Source organism: Palaemon carinicauda, chromosome 17 (assembly GCF_036898095.1).
Source record: "Palaemon carinicauda isolate YSFRI2023 chromosome 17, ASM3689809v2, whole genome shotgun sequence".
Classification (NCBI taxonomy): domain Eukaryota; kingdom Metazoa; phylum Arthropoda; class Malacostraca; order Decapoda; family Palaemonidae; genus Palaemon; species Palaemon carinicauda.
In genome coordinates, this window is record NC_090741.1 from 101,979,334 (window position 1) to 102,000,430 (window position 21,097).

General features: G+C 46.2%; 1 protein-coding gene across 2 annotated transcripts in view; it reads right to left on the reverse strand.

The window, feature by feature from the left end:
* Nucleotides 1-20,751, reverse strand: part of LOC137656154 (neurofilament heavy polypeptide-like) — a 135,193-nt gene extending 114,442 nt beyond the window's left edge. For both annotated transcript variants that reach the window (XM_068390329.1, XM_068390328.1), the window contains exon 1: nucleotides 20,613-20,751. In XM_068390329.1, coding sequence (XP_068246430.1) covers nucleotides 20,613-20,663 — 51 coding nt within the window. In that variant the 5' untranslated portion in view covers nucleotides 20,664-20,751. The remainder of the gene's footprint in view (nucleotides 1-20,612) is intronic.
* Between the last annotated feature and the right edge of the window lie 346 nt (nucleotides 20,752-21,097).

The following is a 21,097-nucleotide window of genomic DNA, read 5'->3' on the forward strand; positions in this document are numbered from 1 at the left end:
TCAGTATTGGTACCTTGGCGTAGGATTCGCCGAGGTTGGCCTACGCTAGACCTTGTAGCCTAGTCGTTTGGCCTTTGTACTTTCCCGCATGATATTTAGATCTCCAGTGTTTTATTGAAGCGTTAAGCAATGTTATACATATAAGATTATGTTGAGCTATCCAAGATGGTATACGTGTGAGTTTCGATGATTTAGGTAGTCGATTCTCTCAGTGCTTAAGCTAGATTGTCTTGGGCCCTTGGTATGCTTTCTTGTTCTCCCCGATTGCTCCCTTCTCTTCGGGGAAGGTGTGCAATCCCTTTTCCCTCTGTCTAAGCCTTGGGCTTAACCCTAGTGGTTTATCCGAATTAACTTTCGATATAACTATATTGGGGTGTTACTGTACCTTTCTGTTCCAGTAAGTCTGGCATCAGTGAGGGGCAGAACGGCAGAGTTTTTTGGTCTGAGTCTGTGTTTGTTTGGCTTGGGGTAGTCTCTCCCTCGCTTGCCGGACACAGACGTAGGAGGCTTAGCCTCCTTCGGTCACTCTGGGAGGTTTCTGTACGATATGATTCCTTCTTTCGGCGGTGACCCATCAGACTTGTCCCTGTTGCTGTGCCGGGTGTGAGGTTGAGCTCCCTTTCCCCGGCATAGCAACTCCTACCTTGCTTTGGTTTGCTGGGAGGCGGCAAGTATTGCCGGCCTCCCTCCCCGGATCCCCCTTAGGCTGAGATGAGCTTTCTTGGCGGTGGGTGATCCTTGACTAATGCAAGGTTGGGCAGGACCCTCTTGTCCCTTTCCCCTCTTCCTTCCGTAATGTTTCATTACTGTCTGCCTTTCTACATCTGTACCTAGCATAGGTTGGATGTGGAGCTGGCTTGGTCCGTTGCCGGCCGGCAGTGTGTGCCGGCCGGCAAAGGTCCTCTGTTCTCGAGTGCTGCCCGGTCCTCCCTTGGTCCCTAAACCACGCCTGGCTGTAGTGCAGCCGGCTGTGGTCAGGAAGCTTGAATTAGATTCTCCCCTTCCTGTCGGCACTCTTTTGGTTTGTCGGGCAGTGAGGTAGTATATCCTCTTAGCCCGGCATCCATTCTGTTTTCTTCTTATGTGTTGTACCTTTCCGACTGCCGGCCTACGTGGCCGGCAGCCGGGCAGTCGGAGTTCTCTGGTTCTCTGCTGCTGGTTGGCGTCAGTTGTTGACCTTTGCCGGCCGGCTATTGTCTCGCCCTTGTCTGCCGGTCGCTACGAGCAGTGGCTGGCAGCTGGGTGCTGCCTTGTGTAGCGGCTGGCCGGCAATCATTGCCGGCCGACTTTGGCTGTTGCCGATCGGCAGTTACTGCCGGACGGCGCATGCATTGGAACCAGCGTTCTGCCGTCTTTTAGCTGTCAAGTCGTATACTTTAAAGCTATTTATGGTGTGCGCCAGCCGACTAGTGCCGGCCGGCGCACTATCTTCTATACTGTACGAGTATTCTTCAGTATAGCATATACTGTAGGAAGAAAACTATAGTATAGTATTGGTACAACACTGTCTTTTCTAACACGATTGTGTTGTCTTGCACGACCCGTTGTTGTTGGCCTTACAGATAAGAAAGTGAGTTCTTTCTTGTCTACTATCCGGTATTTTAAAATCATTCCTTAGGTGGGATCTACACCTATTTCCTTTGGAAATTTTCCATTGGTTAATCTAGCATAGATTAACCATACGATTTTAATATCTGGAAGGCTACAACAATTGGTTGTGCAGGAAATACAAGGATGTGTCTTTCCTTTCCGATTTGTTATGCAACTGTGCATATCCAGTGTTACGTAGTTCACTTGATACTCATGGAAATTTCTTCTCTTTACAGAAGGACCATCCGTAGTGCGGATGTGTTTTCTGCAACGTCCGCAGTAGGACTTCTGCGGACATGGGTTTTGGAGGAGGCGTGCGGCATGCGCTGTCTCCACGGATGTTCTCCGGTATTGGGTCCCTCAGGTATGTTTCGTATGCACTAACCTATTTATTGAGGCTTTTGCTTTTCGCTTCGCTCAAAATCCGTTTTTGTCTCCCCTAGAACGGTGGATTCAAGGGATATAGCTAGGGAGAAGCTTCGTACCTGGGTGAGGGGCTTTCAGAAGATCACCCCTGGACCTTATCTTCCAAGTGAGAAGATGAGGGCTTCCTTTTCCCTAGGGCATCAACTGTTACAGTGATTCCCCAGCCTCAAGAGGAGGTCCCCCCAATTCAGATCCCGGTGGATACTGAAGTCGCGGTCGCCTTGCTTAGCATCCAGTTGGACGACAGGATGTCAGACGTGTCCGAACGTCTGGAGGAAGACCTCCTGGCAGAAGGCCAGGATGAAGTTCGAGCTCCGGACAAGGTAGCGGAAGAGGCCGAGAGATGTCGGCCGCTCCGGTTCAGGTCCTTGAACCTGCTCCCTCAACATCGTCTGCTCTCTCAGTAGAGCAGGCCCTCCCCTCCATTGTTGGCTTGATCCAACAAAGGCAGAGGGAGAAGAATGGGAAGGCAGCTGCATTGTAACTGCAGGGGCATATCCGGACTGCTATGTCCGGTTGAGGGAGGTACCAGCTTCAAAGGAAGAGAGAGCCAGAGGAGGTCGTAGTGATAGACCATGCTAGGCTCATGCTTTGCTTTCATCTTCAATAAAAGAGAGGGGCTTCATGAACTCAAAGGTAGCTGTATTTGAGTAAGAGGCTCCCTTCCTTTGTGTCCTCTCCTGCCAGAGCCTTCCCCCTTTTTGCTGAAAGGGTTTGCGGCGGTTTTGAAAACAGTCGAGGCTGGCAAGCCTTTCACCTCCCTGGAGGAGTGTAAACCCTTGTTGCTGGCCTTTAGAAAGGAAGATTAAGTAAGCAATACAAGGACTGGAAGGACGTCCATCTTACCTTCTCAGTCCAGATGTTGGAGGCGGATTTTGCCAGATGTCGGTTCGGCGAGATCCTCTCTAAGCTGTCCGGCTTTCTTTTGCGGAGAGAACTCGAGACAAAAGAAAGACTGGCTGCCTCTTTGTCTCTTCAGTCCACTTTTGAGACGATGACAAGTGACCCCAAGGTCCATGAAATGTTCAATGGTTGTGATCAAGACTCATCTGGCCACTGTGACGAAGGATCTTTACAGCTCCATCAGGGCGAAGAGAGCCTGTAGGGAGTTCGTGTTCGCCCGGGCTACGATGAGGCACGAGCCAAGGAAACTAATCTCCTCCAACAGTTGGGACAAAGACCTTTTCCCTAGTGAATCGGTCAAAGAGGTTGATAAGGCCACCACGGAGGATAGAAATCTTCTCCAGGAGTGGGGCCTGTCTACCAAGAGAAATTCTTCCCCGGATGGGGGTCCCCAACCTATGAGGAAGACTAAAAGGATTAGGATACTTTCTCGGCCAGCTAAGTCAGGTAGACAACAGCAGCAACAGCATTTGCTGATGCCTTCAGTGACCCAGATGGTGGCACAAACCCCGACCACACTTCAGTGGGTTCCCCAATCCGTGTCGACACAGTCTCCGGCATTCAACCCATCGTTCGAGGGTCAGTCAACTTCCTGTCGAGCAAGCCTAGAGGAGCAGCCAGAGGTTCGTCTAGGCGCCCCTCAAGGAGAAGGGGTTTCATGGGTGGTCGCGGTCAGAGAGGCAAGACCTCAGGACAACAGTCCGAGTGAGATGATATTGGTAGGAGGGAGTCTCCAGCGCTTTCGGGATCGGTGGACCTTCGATCCCTGGGTCCACAGCCTACTCAAGAATGGACTGGGTTGGAGCTGGTACAGCACTCCATCCCCATACCCTCGGGGTTTTTCCGACACTCCACCCCTGTTCTGGAGGAGTTCATTCAAGAACTGTTAGAGGAAAAGTGTTCCGAAGGGTAAAGTCCATCTAATTCCAAGGGAGGCTGTTTTGTGTTCCCAAGAAGGACTCGGAAGACTCGGAGTCATTCTGGACTTGTCGCCACTCAACAAGTTCATAGCGAACTACAGGTTCAAGATGCTAACACTGCAACACATAAGGACCTTACTGCCCAAGAGGGCATTTACCGCCTCCATAGATTTGTCAGACGCCTATTGGCACGTTCCAATCAATTGTCGATTCTCCTCCTACCTAAGGTTCAGGCTACAACGAAGACTATACGCCTTCAGAGCCATGCCCTTCGGGCTAAAAATAGCCCCAAGGATTTTCACGAAGCTTGCGAACGTAGTTCTCAGTCAATTACGCCTAAAGGGAATTCAGGTAGTAGCCTACCTGGATTTCTGGCTGGTGTGGGCAGCATCCAAGACAGAATGCTTGCAAGCTTCCCTGTATGTGATCCATTTCCTAGATTATCTAGGCTTCAAGATCAACAGAAAAAGTCTCAGCTTTCTCCATCTCTAAGTTCCGGTGGTTGGGAATCCACTGGGACCTAATGTCACACCGTTTTCTCCGTCATGGCGGAGAAAAGAAAGGAGATAGCTGGTTCTGTCAAGAGACTTCTAGATTCCGTATGGATATCAGATGCGAACTGGAGAGTGTACTGGGGTCTCTCCAGTTTGCTTCGGTGACAGACCCGGTGCTAAGAGCACAGCTAAAGGATGCAACCGGAGATTGGAGTAGTTATGCATCAGATGCGCGAAGAGATCTGAGAAGACCAGTTCCGCTTCGTCTAAATATGTTATTTTTATTAATAAAATAAATTTTTGAATATACTTACCCGATAATCATGTAGCTGTCAACTCCGTTGCCCGACAGAATTCTATGGAGGGATACGCCAGCTATCACAATACTAGAAGGGGGTGTACTTACCAGCGCCACCTGTGGCCAGGTACTCAATCATTTGTTGTTGACACCTCCTCAATTATTCCTCGGTCCACTGGTTCTCTCTGGGGAGGAAAGGGAGGGTCGATTAAACCATGATTATCGGGTAAGTATATTCAAAAATTTATTTTATTAATAAAAATAACATTTTTCAATATTAAACTTACCCGATAATCATGTAGCTGATTCACACCCAGGGAGGTGGGTGAAAACCAGTGTACAAGATTAAAGGATAGCTAAGTATCCCATATTTCATATAACAGTTATCTCAAATAACAATGAAATAATAAGTACCTGGTAAGGAAGTCGAATAGAACCGTTACTCTGCCTCTTTATTTAAAGTTCGTCTTCCTTACTGAGCGCAGCGTTCCTCTTGGAGGCTGAATCAACCCAAAGGTGCCAAAGTACTCGGGGTTGCAACCCCTACTAAAGGACCTCTACCAAACCTTTAACCCAGGCGCTTCTCAAGAATGAATAGACCACCCGCCAAATCCAAGGATGCGGAAGGCTTCTTAGCCTACCGTAACAACCATAAAAAACAACAATAAAAGTATTCAAGAGAAAGGTTAAAAAAGGTTATGGGATTAAGGGAATGTAGTGGCTGAGCCCTCACCTACTACTGCACTCGCTGCTACGAATGGTCCCAGGGTGTAGCAGTTCTCGTAAAGAGACTGGACATCTTTCAGATAAAATGATGCAAACACTGACTTGCTCCTCCAATAGGTTGCATCCATTATGCTCTGCAGAGAACGGTTTTTATTAAAGGCCAACGAAGTAGCTACAGCTCTTACTTCGTGGGTCCTTACCTTCAGCAATGCAAGGTCTTCCTCCTTTAAGTGAGAATGTGCTTCTCTGATCAGAAGCCTTATATAGTACGAAAGCCCATTCTTGGACATGGGTCTCGAGGGTTTCTTGATGGCACACCATAAGGCTTCTGACTGTCCTCGAATAGGTTTAGACCTCTTCAGATAATATTTGAGAGCTCTGACAGGGCAAAGAACTCTCTCTAGTTCGTTACCTACCATGTTGGAGAGGCTAGGTATTTCGAACGATCTAGGCCAAGGACGTGAAGGAAGCTCGTTCTTTGCTAGGAATCCAAGCTGAAAAGAACATGTTGCAGATTCGGTTGTGAAACCAATGTTCTTGCTGAAGGCATGAACCTCACTGACTCTCTTAGCTGTTGCAAGGCAAACGAGAAAAGCAGTCTTGAGGGTAAGATCCTTGAAGGAAGCTGACTGGAGAGGTTCGAACCTAGATGTCATAAGGAACCTTAAGACTACGTCTAGATTCCAGCCTGGAGTGGAAAGACGACGTTCTTTAGACGTCTCAAAAGACTTGAGAATGTCTTGAAGGTCCTTGTTGGAAGACAGGTCCAAACCTCTGTGGCGGAGAACTGAGGCCAACATGCTCCTATATCCTTTAATCGTAGGTGTTGAAAGGGATCTCTCATTCCTAAGATGTAGAAGGAAGTCAGCTATTTGGATCACAGAGGTATTGGTAGAGGATATTGAATTGGCTCTACACCAGCTTCGGAAGACCTCCCACTTAGACTGGTAGACTCTACGAGTGGAAACTCTTCTAGCTCTGGCAATCGCACTGGCTGCCTCCTTCGAAAAGCCTCTAGCTCTAGCGAATCTTTCGACAGTCTGAAGGCAGTCAGCCGAAGAGCGTGGAGGTTTGGGTGCAACCTGTCTACGTGTGGTTGACGTAGAAGGTCCACTCTTAGAGGTAGAGTCCTGGGGAAGTCGACTAGCCATTGAAGTACCTCTGTGTACCATTCTCTTGCAGGCCAAAGGGGAGCAACCAGCGTCAGCCGTGTCCCTTCGTGCGAGACGAATTTCTGCAGAACTTTGTTTATTATCTTGAACGGAGGGAATGCGTACAGGTCGAGATGGGACCAGTTCAGAAGAAAAGCATCCACATGAACCGCTGCAGGGTCTGGAACAGGGGAACAATAAAGCGGAAGTCTCTTGGTTATGGAGGTGGCAAACAGATCTATGGTAGGTTGACCCCACAAGGTCCAAAGTCTGTTGCACACACTCTTGTGGAGGGTCCATTCCGTGGGAATGACCTGATTCCTTCTGCTGAGGCGATCCGCTGAAACATTCATATCGCCCTGGATGAACCTCGTGACCAGAGTGAGGTTTAGACCTCTTGACCAAATGAGGAGGTCCCTTGCGATCTCGTAAAGGCTCCTCGAATGGGTCCCTCCTTGCTTGGAGATGTAAGCCAAGGCTGTGGTGTTGTCTGAATTCACCTCCACCACTTTGCCTAGCAGGAGGGACTTGAAGTTCAACAGGGCTAGATGAACTGCTAACAGTTCCTTGCAGTTGATGTGGAGTAATCCTTGTTCCTTGTTCCATACTCCTGAGCATTCCCGTCCGTCCAAGGTCGCACCCCAGCCCGAGTCCGATGCATCTGAGAAGAGATGAAGATTGGGGGTCTGGATGGCCAATGATAGACCCTCCTTGAGAAGGAGATTGTGCTTCCACCACAGGAGAGTGGTCTTCATCTCTTGGTTGATAGGGATAGAGACTGCTTCTAGAGTCGAGCCCTTGTCCCAATGAGCAGCAAGATGGAATTGAAGAGGGCGGAGGTGGAGTCTTCCTAGCTCGACAAACAGGGCCAGTGATGAGAGGGTCCCTGTGAGACTCATCCACTGTCTCACTGAGCAATTGCTCCTCTTCAGCATGCTCATGATGCACTCTAGGGCTTGGTTTATCCTGGGGGCCGATGGAAAAGCCCGAAAATCTTGACTCTGAATCTCCATTCCCAGGTACACAATGGATTGGGAGGGAATGAGTTGAGATTTCTCTATATTGACTAATAGACCTAGGTCTCTGATTAAGTCTAAAGTCCAATTGAGGTTCTCCAGACAACGACGACTCGTGGAGGCTCTCAACAGCCAGTCGTCTAGGTAGAGGGAGGCTCTGATGTTCGATAAGTGTAGGAATTTCGCTACATTCCTCATCAGATGAGTAAAGACCATAGGAGCTGTGCTTAGGCCAAAACACAGGGCTTGGAACTGATAGACAACCTTTCCGAAAACGAATCTCAGGAAAGGTTGGGAGTCTGGATGAATGGGAACGTGAAAGTATGCATCTTTCAAGTCCAACGAGACCATCCAGTCCTCCTGTCTGACCGCTGCTAAGACCGACTTGGTCGTCTCCATCGTGAACGTCTGCTTGGTGACATACTCGTTGAGAGAGCTGACGTCCAGCACCGGTCTCCAACCTCCTGTCTTCTTGGCCACAAGAAAGAGACGGTTGTAGAAGCCCGGGGATTGATGGTCCCGGACTATAACCACTGCCTTCTTCTGCACAAGTAGCGACACCTCCTGTTGCAATGCTAGCCTCTTGTCCTCTTCTTTGTAGTTGGGAGAGAGGTTGATGGGCGATGTGGTCAGAGGTGGTTTGAGGCAGAATGGAATCCTGTAACCGTACCTCAGCCAACTGACAGACTGTGCGTCTGCACCTCTCTTCTCCCAGGCTCGCCAGAAGATCTTGAGTCTGGCTCCTACTGTTGTCTGGAGAATCTGAGAGTCAGTTCTTTCCCTTAGATGTCCTGGATCCTTTCCTAGACTTGCTCCTGTGAGAGTCTGGACGGGAGCTTCCTCGGCTGGGGGCTCTACCACGAAAGGGCGGTATGAACCTCGTAGCCGGGGTATCAGCCACTGGGGAGCGATAAGTCTTGGGGACTGAGGTGGCAACCTTAGACTTACGAGCCGATGAGGCTACAAGATCGTGCGTGTCCTTTTGTATCAGGGCAGCAGACAAGTCCTTAACTAGCTCCTCGGGAAAGAGGAACTTTGAGAGTGGAGCAAAAAGGAGTTGTGACCGTTGGCAAGGTGTAATGCTGGCGGAAAGGAAGGTACACAGTTGTTCCCTTTTCTTCAACACCCCTGATACAAATAACGACGCTAGCTCACCCGATCCATCTCTGATGGCCTTATCCATGCAGGACATTAATAGCATGGCAGAATCTTTGTCCGCAGGAGAGGTTTTCTTGCTGAGGGCCCCCAGGCACCAGTCGAGAAAGTTGAACATTTCAAATGCTCTGAACAACCCTTTTAGTAAATGATCCAGGTCTGAGAAGGTCCAACAAACCTTCGAGCGTCTCATAGCAGTTCTCCGAGGCGAGTCCACCAGACTTGAGAAGTCAGCCTGGGCAGAGGCAGGTACTCCTAAGCCTGGTGCTTCCCCTGTGGCATACCAAACGCTAGCTTTCGAAGCGAGCTTCGTTGGAGGGAACATGAAGGAAGTCTTGCCAAGGTGTTGTTTAGACTGCAGCCACTCCCCTAAGATCCTTAACGCCCTCTTGGAGGATCTAGCTAGGACAAGCTTAGTATAGTTGGACTTAGCTTGTTGTACGCCCAGCGAAAACTCAGATGGTGGAGAGCGGGGAATAGCAGAGACGAAGTGGTCTGGGTAAATCTCCCTGAGTAGAGCCAAGACCTTACGAAAATCAATCGACGGTGGAGAAAGCTTAGATTCGTCCACGTCTGATGAGGGATCAAGGTGTGCCTCCTCATCATCCGACACCTCATCAGCAGAGGGTAGCGAAGCGATCGGACCAGAATGCTGAACCGCAGAGTCAGAACGGGTAGGAACAATAACAGTGGTTTCCTCTTCCAGTGACTGTTGAGGGAAAACCTGAGGCTCAGACTGCAAAGGCTGAACAACAGACGAAGCAGAAGGCAGGCGCATGGGTGAAGGAGGTTGACTCCTAGCAAGAGAGGTTGAACCCAAGGATTGCACAAGCTGAGCGGAGGACGGAGGCGGAGTAGTCCGTTCCTGTTCCTGTGAGATGAGCGGAGCATGATGAGGTAGAGGCTGCGCAGAACAAGGTAAAGTTCTCGCAAACTGAGGCTCCTGAGGCGCAAGTCCAGGGTGTAGAGGAGCTTGCCTTGAGGAGGGTTGAGCTCGCTGCAGCGATGGCTGAGCAGACAGACTCACGGAGGGGAGAGGTTGTTGTACCCCAACCGAGAGTTGCACCACTGGTGGAGCAGCAAGGGGAGGCGGAGGAAGAGTGGAATAACTCTCCTGATCCCAAAGCAAGGGTTGCCTTAAAGAAGGCTGAGGCTGAACACCACTGGGAACAGCGAACTCCGAAAGTGGCTCAACATCGTACGCCTGGCAGATGGTGCTGCGACCAGGCGGAGCAAGTGCAGGCGGGGCGAGCACAGGCGGAGCGAGAACAGGCGGAGGGAGTGTAGGCGGAGGAGGAGGTGCAACACTCTCAGCCCGACACTCACGCATCAAGTCCGAAAGCTGAGCTTGCATGGACTGAAGCAGGGTCCACTTGGGATCGGCAGAAACGATAACAGACTGAGGTAAAGTCTTAACAGTCGGGCTCTGTTTTGGCAGAACCTTACTCCTCTTGGGCGGAGTACAGTCGACAGATGACTGAGGCGAGTCAGAGCTGAGCCAATGACTGCAACCTGGCTGAGCACTCGCGGACTGGACTCTACGTTTAAGCGGTCTCGAGACCTGAGACCAACGTTTCTTCCCTGCTAGTTGATCAGCGGACGAGAATAAGACGGGCTCAATCGTCTGCAGGTGGGAGTGACGGTCTAAGGAAGACACGCCCGCAACCACCGAGGATAGTTCTGTGCGCCTAACAAGGCCTGTCGAACCCTTAAGCCCTTCGACATTGCTTCTCCCCTGGGCATGGGAGCTTGCAAGAGGTCCCGGACTGGGAGGACGACTGGCTCGCACAGAAAAATCCTCACGCACCACACTGGCACCACTAGCACTTGGCACTGCACCGACACTAGCACTCGTCACAGCACTGGCACTAATTCCACCCACTGCACTCTTGACCTTCAGTTCTTTAACTTCGGCCATCAGAGACTTATGGTCACTTACCACTGATTCTACTTTATCGCCTAAAGCCTGAATAGCACGCAAAACAACTGACATATCAGGCGGAGGGCACACAGTAGGTTCGGGGGTAGCCACTACAGGGGTAGGAAAAGGTAGGGGATCATGAGGTGAGGAAAACATAGAAGAGTGAGAAGAACTTCTCCTAACTCTACCTCTCTCTAACTTAGATGAATATTTTAAAAGACGGACAAATTCCAATTCCGAAAGTCCGGCGCATTCCTCACATCGATGTTCTAATAGACAGGGCCTGTCCCTACAGTCAGAACAAGCGGTGTGAGGATCTACCGAGGCCTTCGGAATACGCCTATTGCAAGACCTACATCGTCTATGGGAGGGGGCTTGCGAAACGTCAGACATCTTGTATTCAAAGAGTTAGCCAAAGGGTGATCCAAAAACAAGCAAAATTCGTTAACCGTTATATCAGTATATATAAAAGCTATCTAGCTAATATAAGAAGGATTCCAGTAAAGCGACAGCCGTTAATCTGAGAGAATACTTCACCAAATATCCGTGAATAAACTCGAAGACCATAAGCGTATCCCAGAACGTCTAGCCGGAAGCACGACAGAGGAATAATTGAGGAGGTGTCAACAACAAATGATTGAGTACCTGGCCACAGGTGGCGCTGGTAAGTACACCCCCTTCTAGTATTGTGATAGCTGGCGTATCCCTCCATAGAATTCTGTCGGGCAACGGAGTTGACAGCTACATGATTATCGGGTAAGTTTAATATTGAAAAACTCTTCTCAGGCCTTGGTCCCAAGCCAGACTTCTTATGAAGTCGGTTCTTCTTCATCCACCTCCCCCGTCGGTGACGATTCACTCAGACGCCTCGAAGGAGGGATGGGGAGTTCACTCTCATCAGAAAAAGGCCCAAGGGTCTTGGTTCAGTCTATTCAAGACCTCTCACAGTCACTTTCTAGAGGCTATGACAGTCCTTCTTTCCTTAAAGAAAGTCTCCCCGCGTCGCTCGATCCACATTAGGTTGGTGCTGGACAGCGAGGGAGTTGTGAGATGCTTTAATCGACAAGGATCAAGGTCACCACCTCTCAACCAGGTGATGTTGGCCATCTTCCGATTTGGGGGAGGAAGAAGTGGTACCTGTCAGCAGTTCACCTTCAAGGAGTCCGCAATGTGACAGCGGACGCTCTATCCAGGTTCACACCGATAGAGTCTGAATGGTCCCTAGACGCAGGATCATTCTCTTTCATTCTGAGTCAAGTCCCAGAACTGCAGATAGACCTCTTTGCGACGAAAGACGACAAGAAGTTGCCCCTGTATGTGTCCCCGTACGAGGACCCCTTGGCGGAAGCAGTGGACGCGATGTCCCTCGACTGAAACAGATGGTCCAGGATTTATGTTCCCTCCTCACAACCTTCTGTTGAGGGTCCTCAACAAACTGAGATCATTTAAGGGAGTAGCGGCAGTAGTGGCCCACAAGTGGCCGAACAGTGTGTGGTTCCCTCTGGCATTGGAACTACGGTTGGAGTTTCTACCGCTACCAGATCCAGTTCTGACCCAGCGAGTCCAGAAGTCAATTGTCTGCGCTTCATTACAGAAAACCCGGACCCAGCAGCTCATGATTTTCTCTCCTTAACAGATGAGAAAGTGTTTCGGGATTTCGAAAGCCAGCATAGACTTCCTAGAGGATTATAAGTGCAAATCTATTAGAAGGCAATATGAGTCATCTTGGAGAGAATGGGTAGCCTTTGTCAGGCGAAGAATCCGCAGGAGATCACGACGGACTTCTGCTTATCTTTCTTTATCCATCTCCATGGTTATGGATCGGCGGCTAACACGATTTTAACGTGTAGGTCTGCTTTGACAAGACCCATTCTATATGCCTTCCAGGTCGACCTCGCTAACGAGATCTTTTATAAAGTTCCGAAAGCCTGCGCTAGGCTCAGACCTTCAGCACCTCCAAATCCCAATTCATGGTCTTTAGAAAAGTTCTTCATTTTTGCTTCGCTGTTGAACAATGAGGAGTGTGCGTTAAAGGATTTGACCCATAAGTTATCCTCCTTTTTGCACTCGCGTCCGGGGCCAGGGTTAGTGAGATCGTACCCCTCTCGAGAGAGGAAGGTCGTGTTCAGTTCCTGGATGGGGAGAACTGAACCTGTTTCCGGATCCTACGTTTCTCACCAAGAACGAGTTACCCACCATCAGGTGGGGTCCCTGAAGAATCTACCCTCTGAAAGAAGATGCATCTCTATGTCCAGTAGAATGCCTAAAGGTCTATCTTCGAAGAACTTCAGACTTCAAGGGTGGTCAACTGGTCAGGGGAGAAACGTCAGGCTCAAATTTATCACAAACTCAGGGCGAAAATCACATATCTTATTCGCAGAGCGGATCCTGACTGTTCACCCACAGGTCACGATCCGAGGAAAGTTGCTTCATCCTTAAACTTCTTTAGTTGTAGGGATTTTGAACATCTTCGTTCATACACTGGCTGGAAGTCTTCCAGAGTGTTCTTTCGTCACTATGCGAAGCAAGTACAGCAACTAAGAGGTTCTATGGTAGCAGTGGGTTGCGTCGTTAACCCTGCTGTTTAACTCTGCGAGGAACAGTAGTTTTAATTGGGACAATTAATTCCAGGGTGAGTATGTAGTCACATGCTGTACTACAAACTATGTGAGGGCACTGAGTGACCCACGTTGACTGTTCCACTTTCAAAGGTGAACCTAGCATAAGTGCAATCATGCGTGCCGAGCGTTTCTAACGCTAATGTGACTGATTAGTAATACAGACTTTTCACTTTGATACTTTGGTATCTTAAAAGTGGCTCCAATGTTTTTCTTTCAGATAAACAAGTTTCTGTTTACTATCATACTTATGCTTAAAGTTTTGGTTATCCTCTTCTTTTATATATATATATATATATATATATATATATATATATATATATATATATATATATATATATGATTGTGGTTAACCTGTCTGTTTATTGTCTGTCAATAAACTGGTTCTTGAGAACCTTGCGTCTCCTTCACCTGTGAGCATTCATTCTATGTATATTTATCCGGGGATAATTCTAATAGAATGTTCCTTTATGCAAGCTAATATTGCATTGGTTTATGCTTTCCCTTAGCTGGAGGACTCCATCCCATAAAGGGATGGTGGCGGATTTACGAGTTTCCTCCTAGGCGGATATAAACCTTTGTCCAATACGTGTATTGAGCGGAGGACTGGTCGATATTTCATATTGACAGCGATTCTTTTCAAACTTCGCTTTACCTAGTATAGGGCGAGACCACTATACTCGCTTGCCTGGGGTTCATACATAGATATATGTACTCTTCGAGACTTTCCCAGAGTCTAGTAGGACTCTTCCCTGTTGGGGGCAGGAAGCTCTATCATGGTTTATGATTACTGTAGTTGAAAAGATGTATGACGGTAACATCTTAGGTCTCTAGGTCGCGTCGACTGGGGGAAATACTTCTGAGGAGTACGGCACATTTTGAGAATCCACAGATACAGTAATGCTCTGGTATACTTCCATCAGGACGACATGGCTTGAGCCCAAAAAACGGATTTTGAGCGAAGCGAAAAATCTATTTTTGGGTAAGATGGCCATGTCGTCCTGATGGACCCGCCCTTCCCTTTCTATGAAAGGGCCGTAGGACCCCTCCCTACATACAGTATCTGTAGCACCTCGTGTTTCGCTACAAGGAATGCAGATGGCGCCAGAATCGGCGCAGGGCACGCTTACGAAACGGGAGAAGAGAGGGCCTTACGAACGGCTCTCCCCTTTTCTTTCTCGTTTTCGTTTTCTTGCCATTTGACCCCTACGAAGTGTTAACTCTGTTCGGGGTACAGATTGCCATGTGGCGTGTCAAGAATACGTCCTCTGATTTTATGCGATATCCCTGGCTATTTTATTAGGGATATTCGCTCCAGGAGTTAGAATTCTGGGTACCTTAAGGTAAATTCTCTGGGAATATCGCCGTAGTTGTAATATACCCTAGGAAGCTACCTTAGAGGAACTTCCATCAGGACGACATGGCCATCTTACCCAAAAATAGATTTTTCGCTTCGCTCAAAATCCGTTTATTCATTTAGTTATTACCTTTTCACACGCGGCTTTCACATAAATACAGTGGAACCTCTACACACGAACGTATCTACATCCGAATTTTCCAACATCTGAAGTAAAATTCGAGCAAAATTTTGACTCTACACCCGAATTTTATTTCGACACACTAAGTAAGCAATTTTCGTCGTACCGGTTGTATGGTTGTATCCGAAGTTTTCTACACGCGAAGTACAATTCAAACACGTTCCTACTCTACACCCGAATGTTTTTTTCGACATCCGAAGTAAACAATACTCGTACGCGTAGTCGGTGCTCATAGCGCCTGAAGTGTTTTTTATTTCCGCCGATAGAAGGCAGCACTTCGACCTCGGAGGGACCCTCAATTAGCGCGGCTTGGGTCAGTCCTCTGTGCTCGTCGGCTTCTTGCGGTTGTGCTCTGTGCGTTCTGCTTTTAACTCTGTTTTAATCGTGATTTTTTACGTGCATCCTTTAACGGTAATTTAAGTAAAGTATGGGTCCTAAAAGGCTTAGTTTTGCCAGTGGTAGTGGTAGTGGTGAGAAAAGGAAGAAGGAAATGCTTTCTTTAGAAGTTAAGCAGGAAATTATTGAAAAACATGAGCGTGGCGTCCGCGCGAGTGAAATTGCTAAACAGTATGGCCGTAATATGTCAACGATCTCGACAATCCTTAACCAGAAGGAAGCTATTAAAGCAGTGAAACCTTCTAAGGGGATCACCATAATTTCAAAACGCCGTAGCCCTATCATAGAAGACATGGAACGATTTCTGCTAGTGTGGATCAAGGACAGAGAGATCGTTGGCGACACCATCACCGAGACCGTCATCTGCCAGAAGGCGCACACCATCTTTACGGACTTGAAGGAGGAGAGCTCTGGGGGTGATGCTGGGGAGAGTTCAACCGAGCCTTCCTCAGATGATTTCAAGGCATCTCGTGGCTGGTTTGAGAAATTTAAGAAACGATCCGGGATTCATTCAGTTGTTCGCCACGGAGAGGCTGCCAGTGCGGACACAAAGGCTGCAGCTGACTTTGTCAAGAACTTCGAAAAGATCGTGCAGGAAGAAGGCTACGTAGAGCAGCAAGTGTTTAATTGTCATGAAACCGGGCTGTTTTGGAAGAAGATGCCCAGTCAAACCTACATCACCGCCGAAGAGAAGAAATTGCCTGGGCATAAGCCAATGAAGGATCGGTTGACTCTTGCCCTATGTGCCAACGCTAGCGGGGACTTTAAATTCAAGCCCTTACTGGTTTACCATTCAGAGAACCCTAGGGCCTTTAAGGCACACAACGTCGATAAGGATCAGCTTCATGTTTTCTGGCTATCCAACTCGAAGGCCTGGGTCACTAGGCAATTCTTTGTGCAAAGGGTTAACCAAGTTTTCGGCCCATCTGTGAAGAAGTATCTTCATGAACAGAAATTGCCTTTAAAGTGCCTGCTATGCCTTGACAATGCACCCGCTCACCCCCCCCCCCGGACTTGAAGATGATATCTTCGATGAATTTAAGTTCATAAAGGTGCTGTATCTTCCACCAAATATATACCACCTCTATCCTCCAACCCATGGACCAGCAAGTCGTCTCTAATTTTAAGAAGCTGTACACAAAGTACTTGTTTAAGCAGTGCTTTAATGTCACGCAAAGCACCAACTTAACTTTGTGTGAATTTTGGAGGGGCCACTTCAACATCATGCACTGCTTGAAGATCATAGATCAGGCTTGGGTGGGATTAACTCGACGGACCCTCAATTCTGCCTGGAAGAAGCTGTGGCCTGATGCAGTTTCTTCCCGAGATTTCGAAGGTTTTGACCCCGAACCTGATCCCGTGGTGGGTGCAGCGGAAGCCGTAGAGGAAATCGTCTCCCTTGGCAAGTCCATGGGTCTGGAGGTCGACGCAGATGACGTTACGGAACTCGTCGCCGAACATCTCGACGAACTTACCACGGATGAGCTCAAGGAACTCCATGCTATGTCTGAGCACATGAGTGATGACGAGGAAGGGAGCGAGGAGGTAGAACATGTGTTAGGTTCGGCGCATATAAAAGAGGTGTTAGGAAAATATCAAGACGTGGTCGACTTCATCGACAAATAGTATCCAAAGAAATTGCAGGTTTATCGTGTAGTTTCGCAGTTCGATGATGTTTGCCCAACTCACTTTCGAAACATTCTGAAAAGCCGTACCAAGCAATTATCTATCGATAATTTCTTTAAAAAAACTGCAAAGCGAACTCATGATGAAGAGGATGTAAGTGATTCGAAGAAAACGGCAAAGAGTGAAGCGGAAGAAAGTGAAACAAAGAAAACGGAAAAGAGTGAAGCTAAAGAAATTCAGTCAATTTTAAGTGTAGAGAGTGAAAGTGATTAAAATTACGTAATCATCAAATAGAAAAAAAGAAAATGTAAAAAATATAAAATATAAAAAAAAAAAAATAAGCTAAGTTATGTTAAAGTTCACTTAGTGTAAGTTAGAATATGTTACGGTAGTGTACGTTTATCGTAGTTAACCTCTCTACCTTCTCGCTGCCCGTCCGTCTCCTCTCTGCGTAGCAAGACAAACAACACCTGCGCTGGAGTTTCTAAGGTAAAGTGACGCTAAAATCCCGTTTCTTATTTATCATTTTTTGCTAATTCTTCTTATTTACATGTCTATTATCTAATTTAGTGTGCATTATTCTCATGGGAAAATTATGTGTAGTAGTTTATTAAGAAGTTATCATAGGTTTTTGGGCTCAACCACGGATTAATACTATTTCAATGTATTCTTATGGGAAAATTCGTTTCTACATCCGAACATTTTCTACATCCGAAGTTGGTTCTGGAACGGATTAAATTCATATGTAGAGGTACCACTGTACTTGCTCTGGACAAGTTTCCCATTCTAGTTCATTCATATTTACCTTCTGGACTCCATTGTTTTCCCGTTAACCAATCACGAACCCATACATATTGAAAGTTTGCACAAGGGGGTTGTCGATTAATATTTCCCTACCCCCTTCCCGTATCTCTTTAAGTGGTCTATTCATACCCCTTCCACTGAATCCGTTTCTGTGGAAACCTTTGTCCTAGTCAGGTGTTCGTTATTTCAAGAGAGATTTTCATGGTGATTTTTTGGATACGTCATCCAATCTTGATAATTTCCTTAGAGCACACGATGTAATCCCAGTCATAGGAGTTAAGTCAGTCAGTCTCAAACACCCCTCCCGCCCGACCAGCAAGTTTCGTCATCCGGGTCACAAAGGCAAGACATTCATTTCTTTAATTTTAATGTTTTTAGATCTTGTTAGGTTCAAGAACCATTATATATAGTGTTGCTAATGTTACCGTAACATTGCATGTTAGAGTAACCATGCTAATGTTATCGTGCCCGTACATACAAGCTTGATGTCTTATTTTTCTGCAACCATTAGCGAGCTAGACTAAGTGGCGGAACAAGAACCATTATATATAGTGTGGCTAATGTTATTGTAACATTGCTAACGTTATCGTAACGTGAGTGAAGTGACACTGAATTTGAACTAGTCATTATATTTAAAAATTTTAACATATATATAACAAAAATCATTATATTGGGTTTGTGACCAGGGAACTTCTAGGTTAGGTTAGGTGGGTTTGTTAGGTTCTGTACCCTTTCAGTACCTTTTTATATGTTGTGTAAAGGGTATATGGAAAAATTCTTTAAAATACACATGGTAATATTACCATACGTGAGTGAAGTGAAGTGACTTGGAAATTTAACAAGTCATTATATTAAACAATTGAACACTATATATAACAATAGACATTATATATAAACATTTCAACAGAAACTATATGTTTTCCTGTAGAAAATAACGCGATTTAACCGGTTTTCACCTTTATCTCATCCGTAATAACTGCAACCAGTTCAGCTACTTAAAAGTTGTCAAATTGGTTGATTTGTTTGTTTGCGGTTGAAATGAAGGTCAAATTCGGTCAAATCATGTTGTTTACTACAGGAAAACATATTTCCTGTTTGAAATCAGAATCTGTAATACAGTATAACTTTACCAAAAAATGTACCCCTAGGTTGCATTGCCCTGTAATACAGTACAAAAACAAAAAAAAGTAGTTTTTTCCCAAGGTTACATTACCCTGTGATACAGTATAATACCTAAAACAAAACCTTTATTAGCGACAAATGTCATTTTCGAAGGAAATTGGCGTTTTTCTATAGGGGAAAAGTTGGTTTTTACTAGAAAGTTTCCCTGTCCGTAACTATAAAACCGGAAAGCTTTTCTCATCCATAACTTAAAAACAATGCAACTTTACCATAACCCAGAGCATTTGCAAAGGGCTATTCAATCAAGCGAGTTTCATAGCTCAAACTAACGTTGCACTGTTCTATGACTGAACAGGAAATTGTTGAGGGGCACCAACAGCATTACTACGCAGTCAACCTGGTAACCCCTCCACTAGACGCATTAGCATTCGGTCGGCTAGAAATAGCAACATAAATAACGTTAACTGAGCAAAATGCTTCTCCCTTCATGGAATCGAATTGTACTATGTTCGAACATGGACGATGGACAAGGAAATCGGTATTATTACAGTTTCAACCATTATGGGAAATCTATTATATTAATATTTTTCCCAAGTAAAGCAAGTCTTTTGTAGTATTTCTGTATAATATTATGTCACAAATGCCTAGTTCTTTATATATCGACGATCACTCACGCTACTCATGTCTTCCTCCAGGATTTTTTCTAAGTCTGTTGTTATTGTTGACTGTATCTTGTTTTTGCTCAGATGAGCCCTGTAACCACTATAATCCGCAGACAAACTAGTCCACTATGAAGTCTTACACGTTTGGCCAATCACAGCGCCTATCCACTATGACGTCATACATGTTTGGCCAATCACAGGGCGACAATACATTATTTTACCTAGGCATTTCATTTCGTTCTTAGACATGGAGGCCATAGCAAGCACGTCATCTCATGTTGCACAAGAAGTTGAAATTCCATCTTCTTGTCCTGACTGTTTCCTAACTTACAATGAATTTGTTGTAACTTATTCGGGGAATATTGAAAAACTAGTGGATTTGTGCCAGACACACAATTTAATTTTACAAAATAAAAATTGTCCTGCATGTCAAGGAACCTTCGCAACAGCTTCACCTTTTCCTCAAAGCACCAGCACATCTTTATGAACCAACAGTTTAAGGTAAGCTTCATTAATTTATAGAGTATATTATAATGGTGATATTATAACGATGTATACAGCAGTACCATCACTTTGGATTTGGTTTGATGGATGTGTTAGGTAGTGGCCATAAGGGGGGGGTCGCAGGGGGGGGCGGAGACCACCCCCCGGTAGGCCTAGGTAGGGGTACAGGGCCCCTAGGCTAGGTTAGGTGGGTTTATTAGGTTCAGTAGTGCCCTGAAAATCACTGTGGCCTTAAGGGGGGGGGCAGAGCCCCCTTCCCCCCCCCGGTAGGGCTAGGTAGGGGTATAGGGGGAGGGGTGGTGGAAGGATAAGTATTCATTTATTGCTAATATCATTTGACGCCCCGCCCCCACCCAAAACCTCGGTTCCCACTTGGTGTCCCCCATAATTGTTGGGATGAAGTAGGGTCTTTCTGCATTACAACATATGAAACAAAAACAATAAAAACACGGTTACAAACACTGATTTTTCTGGAAAAACTTGATGTTTTAACTCCAATTACATAATAAATCTCTAAATCGGATGGTATGCGGTCAAAATAAACGTTAAATCCGTTGGAACTACACTATTTCTGATGTAACAAATATATTTTTATTCCAGTTTCCCCATAATGGTTGAAACTCTAATTTTACCAAGAAATCAACTATGAAGAGTATGAATCTGCTACCATAATCACAATTCAACCAGCATTTTAGCCACCGATAGATTAATAGGGTTAATTACTAACTTTCTTCTTACTTACCGGGTTTATACCTCGGGACACACCCCAACGTTTCGTCTTTACTTTAGGCATCTTCAAAATACTGAGCTCTACCTGAACAACCAAAGGCTTTAGGTCTTCTCAATTCGCTGTATAGTGAGCAAGTGATCACGGAGTTCGCGTCACCGGTTGACAGGGAGTCTAGGCCTAGGGACGCTTCAAAGTTCCGAGTATCGAGCCTGGCGTCAGTGGGGGGATTCTCTACGCACCAAAAAACTTATCGAACCAGTTTTTATGTATTTTCATATACAGTATATATGGTTTCAAAATATAAATTTTTCATAGAAATAATACTGTTTTTTGATATGTTAAGTAAATAATACGAAACATCTTAGAGTACCATTTAAGTTTACTATCGTTCGTCTAGCAAAAAAGAACGGTTCCACGTTGCTTTTAACACGTAATTTTGACCATGGGATGACTGTTATAAAAATCTAGGTAATGTTGTATGATCTGATAAGTCTTTT